At 32.9% G+C, this 8,017-nt stretch overlaps 2 protein-coding genes across 3 annotated transcripts; one reads left to right on the top strand and one right to left on the bottom strand.

The window, feature by feature from the left end:
- Positions 1-237: 237 nt before the first annotated feature.
- Positions 238-3,509, top strand: CCP1 (P-loop containing nucleoside triphosphate hydrolases superfamily protein). Of its 2 annotated transcripts, none has more exons than XM_078964991.1 (11): positions 238-547; positions 1,022-1,168; positions 1,382-1,434; positions 1,540-1,605; positions 1,705-1,812; positions 1,930-1,996; positions 2,075-2,159; positions 2,243-2,403; positions 2,488-2,589; positions 2,885-3,104; positions 3,180-3,509. In XM_078964991.1, exons 1-11 carry the CDS (start codon positions 509-511, stop codon positions 3,311-3,313), a joined length of 1,182 nt encoding a protein of 393 aa, XP_078821117.1. In that variant the 5' UTR covers positions 238-508; the 3' UTR covers positions 3,314-3,509. The 2 variants fall into 2 exon arrangements, with proteins under 2 accessions (XP_078821117.1, XP_078821116.1); XM_078964990.1 differs by having other exon boundaries at positions 995-1,168.
- Positions 3,510-4,847: 1,338 nt separating this feature from the next.
- On the bottom strand, positions 4,848-7,576 carry LOC145003945 (uncharacterized). The gene is made up of 5 exons (XM_078962843.1): positions 7,355-7,576; positions 6,707-6,841; positions 5,437-5,676; positions 5,289-5,348; positions 4,848-5,167 (listed from the first exon to the last, which is right to left on the bottom strand). The coding sequence occupies exons 1-5, from the start codon at positions 7,463-7,465 to the stop codon at positions 5,066-5,068; spliced, it is 648 nt and encodes a 215-aa protein (XP_078818969.1). The 5' UTR covers positions 7,466-7,576; the 3' UTR covers positions 4,848-5,065.
- Positions 7,577-8,017: the final 441 nt, after the last annotated feature.

The raw sequence follows: 8,017 nt of genomic DNA, 5'->3' as shown, positions 1-8,017 counted from the left end.
AATCCAAACCGAGAAAATGTACACAAAGGTTGTGAGACCGAGACCGAAAAAAAACCGAACTGAAACAATCAGGAAAAAAAACCGCACTGTTTTGAAACCGATGTTTTAAGACCAGACAGTTCAGAGACCGATTGAATCATTCCTAGACTTGTCCCTTGGAGCAATGTGCATCTTTAGATCTAGATATTTCCATGTCCAAAGAATTCCCTTGTTAGAATTGGCCAAATGGGCATCTCGGTTAGGCACATGACTACATGAGCCAAGGGGTACACTGACGCAAGTGATTCACCCACACGTTGTATAATCAAAGATCCCTTTATCTCCCCCTTGTTTATTCACTCGACAGCTCTCCAACTATCTTCTGCTTACACTCAACAACTCTTACTCATTTCTTTATTCATGAAAATCGAATCAGGCTAAGCACCGAGACAACAGGCAGAGCAACAAACGTCTTCAGATCTCTTCGCTCTTTTTGTGTTGGATTTCATCACAAACAAGAGAAAGAAGAATGGCCGATGAACCTTCAATCACTCGTTGGTCCTTCCAGGTATGCTGAAAATTTTCTTTTGGTTTGTGATTCGTTTCGCAAATCGGTACTCAATTCAATCACTTTGTAGGTTATGAAATTTAGTCAAATCAATCGCATGAGAATTGTAGCTGATTGGTAGGATTTTACCGAAGAGGAAACGCGTTTGCTACTAAAAAATGCTAAAATTAGTATATTATTCTCGTCATAGATCATGCATAGCTGTATAATCATTGCTCAATAATTTGAATCTCGCTCGAATTTGTGTGACTAGGGTTTAGGACTGAAATTATTTAATTCAACATTCTCTTTGGAAACAGCGATCATCAGATTTATGAACCTTATTATAGTCGGACTATTAGAAGTTGACGATTTATACTTCTTGCAGATTGATTGATTTGAGAAAGATTGAAGTTAACTAACGATAATGCAATTATATTACTATAATTCTGTTTCTTCTATATCTAGGATTTTAAGATGTTTTATGATATTAAGTTTGGGAGGAAAAAGGAATCAACGCCAAAAGATGCTGCTGCAAATGTTCAACCTTCAAGTAATGGAAACTCATCAAATGGAACATCAAATGGAAATGGACACCCAAAGAGCACTGCTGAATTGTCAATCTATGAGCAGTATAGACAGGTGAGCAAGAGGGCAAATTTGTAAAACTTATGACTTAATGGAAAAGCTTCCTTTTGTGACTTTTTCTATTCTTTTTGTATTGATTCAAAAACAAACACTCATATATATCCTACTAGATTAAGTCGTGTCCCCATTAAGCTCATTAAGTCAAAAAGAAACAACAAATAATGAATGAATTGTTTGGTTTTTGTTTTGAATTCTGTTTTTTCACAGGAAAGAGAGAATTCAACAGCCAATGGAGTTACATTACTTGATGCTGAGAAACCGTATGCTCCCATTTCTAGATACTTTATATTATACAACAATAGAAAAGTATTATAAAAAAATATATAGTTAGAAATGAACATAATCTTGATTTCTTGTTTTCGCAGGAAAAAATCTCTGCTTCCTGCTTTTGAATCAGCAGAAATGCGAACTTTGGCAGAGAGTTTAAGTAGGTAATAATTATAAACTCAATTCTTAATGCCTTTTTACTTTTATTAGTTTATTTTTACAAATTAGTGAACATGAATTTCTTTATATGTTTTTTTATTCAGGGATATTATTCGAGGTAGTCCAAATGTGAAGTGGGATAGCATAAAGGGGTTAGAAAATGCAAAACGCCTGCTTAAAGAAGCAGTTGTTATGCCAATAAAATATCCCAAGTAAGTCTTGTCTGGATAAATGCTTCATAAAAAAATCTCGCATAAATAAAATGTAAGGAAAAATAAACAAGGGCAAATTTGTAAAAAAATGTTTGAAAAAGAGAGTCTTTTTTGTAGGTACTTCACTGGTCTTTTGTCTCCATGGAAAGGTATTCTCTTGTTTGGCCCTCCAGGAACAGGAAAGGTTCGCAACTTTTTTTTTTTTTTTTTTTTTTAACTTTTTTTTTCAGCATTATTTAAACTATCAACTATAATTCTCCAGACAATGCTTGCAAAGGCAGTTGCAACCGAATGCAATACAACCTTTTTCAACATTTCAGCATCATCCATTGTTAGCAAATGGCGTGGTATGTCTTATTATTAAATATTAAATAATAAATAAAAATAGTTCTTGCATTTTGTGATTTTGTAAACATGTATGGAATAACAGGGGACTCTGAGAAGTTAGTGAAAGTGTTATTTGAACTTGCAAGACATCATGCTCCATCAACTATTTTCCTTGATGAAATTGATGCCATTATTAGTCAACGTGGTGAATCAAGAAGTGAACATGAGTCAAGTAGACGCCTCAAAACCGAGTTACTTATTCAGGTTTAATTAGTCTCTCACACATTTTTTTTTTTTAAATTTCTTTATTCTGAAATTTGAAATTTGAATATTTGTTTTTGATTGCAGATGGATGGTTTAACAAAAACAGATGAGCTTGTGTTTGTATTAGCAGCTACAAATCTCCCTTGGGAACTTGATGCCGCCATGCTCAGGCGTCTTGAGAAACGAGTATCCTTAATTCAAGGAAATAAAAAATAACATATTTACAGATTTGGTCCCTAGACTTTCATATTTTGGTCATAAAAGTTTCTTATTTTAGACTTTGTCCACAAAACTTTCTTATGTTGACAGATTTGGTCTCTAGACTTTTGTATGTTGCCACTTTCCACTTTCTTACTTTGTAGAACGGCACTTTCCACCTCTCTACTTTGTAAAATATCATTTTTACCCTTTCAAATTTGAACACCGACATTTTTTGTATATTGGCATATTAAGTTATGTTTCTTTAACTATATTATGCAAGATCCTTGTACCTCTTCCTGAGGCTGAAGCAAGGAAAGCAATGTTTGAGGAATTATTGCCTTCTGTAGCTGAAGAAGAGACATTGCCTTATGATTTATTGGTGGAAAAGACAGAAGGCTATTCGGGTTCTGATATTCGGTTGTTATGTAAAGAAGCTGCCATGCAACCTTTGAGACGCGTAATGGCTATTCTTGAACAACATGATATTTTGCCCGATGATGGTATAAAAATAGCATCCTAGTTTCTTTTTTTTTTTTTTTTGGAATATGGATTTTAAAAGAAAATTTTATTTGCAGAGTTGCCGAAGGTGGGGCCCATTAAGCACGAAGATGTTGAAAATGCGTTGAAGAACACACGGCCTTCTGCTCATTTACATGCTCCTCGTTATGATCGATTCAACTCTGATTATGGGAGTCAGATACTCCAGTGACAGGTCACAGATGTATCATTCTTTTGCTTCAATTCTTGCAAGTGTGTGTGTGTGTGTTAATTGCTGAACTCTTTTTTTTTACACAATTAATTGTTTTTTATTTCTAGAATATTCTTGTGTTGGGGACACTAGTGGTATAATGAAGATTTGTTTCTTTTTTAGACTATAAACAATAATAAATGACGAATTTACCCTATCATCCTTTGCTTTTGTTTGTGTGTTGTTAGACTAAGTCGGGTCATATCCTGTCCGATGACAATATTATACCACATGTTAAAATCTAGCACGAAAACATGTGATCCGATAAAAAACAAATGTTGGGTATGTTTCGCATGCTTTTTAGTGTGTTGAATGAAGTAGAAATGTACTTTTTTTTTGTTATTGTAACCTGAATTTATTTTTATTATAATATTACATTTGAAAAATATACCCGGTTAAAACATGGTCAATTACCATCAAAGTAACTAGTGGTGATCACTTGGAATTTAAACACTTCAAAAATGAAATGAGTTTATTGAGTTCGAATCTCAAAAGTTTCAACCTTAAAATCACATGTTCGTTCAAAATAAATAAATAAAGATCATTGATCGTTCAAAGATATAACAATTGTACATTTTACTATTGTTTTAACCATAAAAACCTGTGTATTTTACCTTTGTTTATTGATGACCAACAAGTCAACAACATACATACCAATTTACTATTTTACTCTCTTTTTTGTTTTTTTTTTTTTTTTTATATAAACAGAATCCTCAATCGCTACACAATCATGAAAATGAGTTATGCATAGGGCTGTAAACGAACCAAACGAACACGAACGGATAAACGAACGAGATTTTCTTGTTCATGTTCGTTCGTTTAACAAATTACTTTATTCATGTTCGTTCATTTATGTTCGTAAACATGCTAAACGAACACAAACGAACAAACATAAATGAACAAAGATGATAAAAAAATAAAAAAATAAAAAATAAATAAAAAAAAATAAAAAAAAATTGAACATATAAGAACATAGCAAACATATAATATAGCAATATAATAAAAAATAATTGAATATAGATGAATATAAATAAACTTAAACGAACGAACATAAACGAACGTTCACGAACATAAATGAACGAACGAGATCATTGTTCATGTTCGTTCATTTAACTAAACGAACGATAATTTTTGTTTATGTTCTTTTATTTATTAAATAAACGAACTTCCCACCGAACAGTTCACCGTTCCGCCGAACGTTCAGTTCATTTACAGCCCTAGTCATGCATGAACAATTGTCTATATAAATCATGCGTGCAAATACTTTTTTTTTTCTTATGGGATGACTTGACTAGTTGCTTTAAAACTATTTTCTTTTTTGTATTATCTCCAAATGTAAAGAAATTTATATTTCTTCCAAACCCTCATGTTGATGGAGAGGCCATCATCAAACTATTTCGAAACTTTTTATTACAATCGGGTTTGCCTTGCAAAACTCTATTCATCTGATTTTGATAGACATATTTCAAGGAGAACTTCATAACATATTATACACTTTAATTCGTGAACAAAATTTCTACTCAATAACTTAGTAACCTTAATTGTGCCCCAAAAGTTGACCCAACCACAACCATTCCTTAATTAATTAATTAATTAAAAGAAAAAAAAAACTTTGGTTGCACAAATATGGTCCAAAAACACAACCACACCTTAACAAAACCAACCAAATCCCTCTAATTTTTTTAAACAAAAAACAAGCCACTCAAGAGATCATCAAAAGCTTTTCATAGGATCTGCTCCCTTGCCAGATCTTGCATCAGTCCATGCTTTCGCAATCGTCTTCTTCATCTCATCATCCCCTTCCTCATACATATTCTACACAAAACAGAACAAAATCAGACAATAACTTCTATTTCATCTATAGAAAAAGACGTAAATGCCCTCCTTATCCTGTTAACCAAAAATCAGTTTAAGTTTAAAATATTTAATGGGATACCTTCATTAAGTCCATAATTCCTGCCATGGGATCTCGCTCCTTGTCCAAACTTGGCTTAATCTGAATTTCAAAAAAAAAAAATCATTACATTACACTTCTTTGCATTTTTTACTACTGGATACCAAGCACTACCTAAAAGTGAAATTACCTTATCGTCCTTGAAATGCAAATCCATCCAATTACCCTTCGAAGCTTTGATCAATGTGATGATGACTTTTGTGGGTTTAACCAAAACCTTACATTTCTCAGGTACAATCTCCTTGTTTAATTTTGGTATAGCACATCGATAGTTTTTTCCATTCACATCATGAAATTTCACATCAACTGACATGCGATTGAACTCAGTCTCAACTTTTTCTTGATCAACTCCCTCCAAAAACACATAAATCTGAAACAAGAAAAAAAAAGTATGAAATCAAGCCCATCAGCTATAGACTATCCCAAATTGGCAAACTTATAAGTAGCCCACAAATCTCAGTTCCTTTCCATGTGTAACAGGTTATTACAACCTGACATGTAATAACCTATCCTACAGTAATAACCTACCTACAAAGATGGGTTATTACTAGGGGTGTGCACCAAACCGCACAAACCGCCCACACCGCACCAAACCGCACCGCCTAATGCGGTTTAGAACTAGTGTGGTGCGGTTTGCGGTTTGAAATTTTGTTAAACCGCATTATGCGGTGCGGTTTGTGGTTTCCAATTATAACAATGCGGTTCAAACCGCACCACATATATATATATATATATATATATATATATATATATATATATATATATATATATATATAATACAAACATATAAAAATTACACAGAAGATACGAATTTGGTTTTATTACTAATGAATTTTGATATCACCAATTTCAATTTTTGTAAACAAATTTGTGATAGATTATTTATCTGATTGTCTAACGTAACAATGACTAGTATTGTTAAAACATTGGCAAAACCAACTTATCTTGATTCTATAACTAATATATTTATGTATAAATTTTATGTACATAATATTAAAAATACATATCCTTTTTCAAACCGCATAAACCGCAAAAAACCGCACAAACCGCCCGCACCAAACCGCACCACATAACGCGGTTTAGAACCTTCGCGGTGCGGTTTGTGGTTTTCTAAAATTTCAAACCGCACATGCGGTGTGGTTTGCGGTTTCGACTCGAAACCGCACCAAACCGCACCGCGAACACCCCTAGTTATTACAGTAATAACTTGTCCCATAAAGATGGGTTATTACAATAATAACCTATAAAGATGGGTTATTACAGTAATAACCTGTCCCACAAAGATTGGTTATAACAGTAATAACCTACAAAGATGGGTTATTACATTAATAGCTCATATATCTGTAATTATATAAGCATTTGCTTAGTATATACTTGCACAATAAAACTTATAAACTCACCTTGACTTTATCGGTATCTTGATCCCAACTGAAAGATCCAAGAGTAGTGTACTTTAATGCAGGTTCAGAAGCCATCTTTAGATTTGTTGAACTTGGGGCTGGAGTGGGTGCAACTAAGGCAGCATCATTTAATTGCTGCACAAGTTTAAAAGATACATGATTGTTATTTTTTAAAGAAATCATAAATAAATGAAACTTGTATAAGAGTTGACAAGATCCAAAATTAGAATAAAATGTTCTTCCTTATGAAGTCTAGGACATGAAACGATGGGCAAATGACATGAATACCCTCTTCCTCATCATCTAAAATAGCCTTAGAAAAGTTGTAAATTCAGTCCAATTCAAGTTTGTGATAAACAAGTTAATCTAACTAATGACTATAGCTATTAAAATTAGAAAAGTTTATTATATTGATATTATATTGGTATCTGGTCTCAATCGAGCGAGTAATATTCCTCACATTACAAGCTTCAATAATTTCTAATTTTGACATCATACGTAAAACCTGTCTAAATCATTGAATGAAGCGAAATGATATCTATATGTCATAGGCCACTAACAATCGTATCACAATTATGAATCGCAAGAGTATCAAAAGAAAATTCATAGAATCATATAAACGTATCGTTACTAAGACAGCAATTATACCTTTTCGAGGTTGCGAATCTCAGAGGAAATGAGAGAAACAACGCGTGGCCTCTTCGCAATGCTTTGAAGGTGTCGAAGTTCCTCCAGATCAAGAGACAAATCGTTCGCCATGCTATTGATCAGAAATTACAGCAATACTTACAAAAACGACAAGTGAAATGATAATGAAGCTGGAATCGAGCGAGAGATATAAGACAGTATATGAGGTTTAGAAATAGATACACTCGTACAAGTATAGAAGAACTTTGTTACTTCTTCAGTCTTCCAGAATGATCGGGATACTCCTAAAATTGTATGGGCTTGGGTAATGATTAAGCCCATTCCCCCAAGAGAGGTTCCATACTCCATACTAGTCCATAAGATGTGTAAAATAATAATAATAATAATAATAATAATAATAATAATAAATAATCAGATATATTATTCGGATTTCTATACGGATTCGGATTATGAAACAACCTGAATCGTTAGTTTAGGATTGGTTTGAATGAAAATGGAAAGATTGGATCTTGTAATCATTATTATCTTCAAAATTTTGTATTTTCAATGCTCTGATTTCTATTCAATTTTCAGTATAAAAAACATTATTACAAGTATATGTTGGTATCAGTTGGAAAAAAAAAAACTTGCTAATGAAGATAACTTCGCTATAGTCGGCTATAC

This window comes from Lactuca saligna, chromosome 7, assembly GCF_052625555.1.
Source record: "Lactuca saligna cultivar CGN05327 chromosome 7, ASM5262555v1, whole genome shotgun sequence".
Classification (NCBI taxonomy): domain Eukaryota; kingdom Viridiplantae; phylum Streptophyta; class Magnoliopsida; order Asterales; family Asteraceae; genus Lactuca; species Lactuca saligna.
This window is presented reverse-complemented; position numbering and strand designations above follow the sequence as displayed.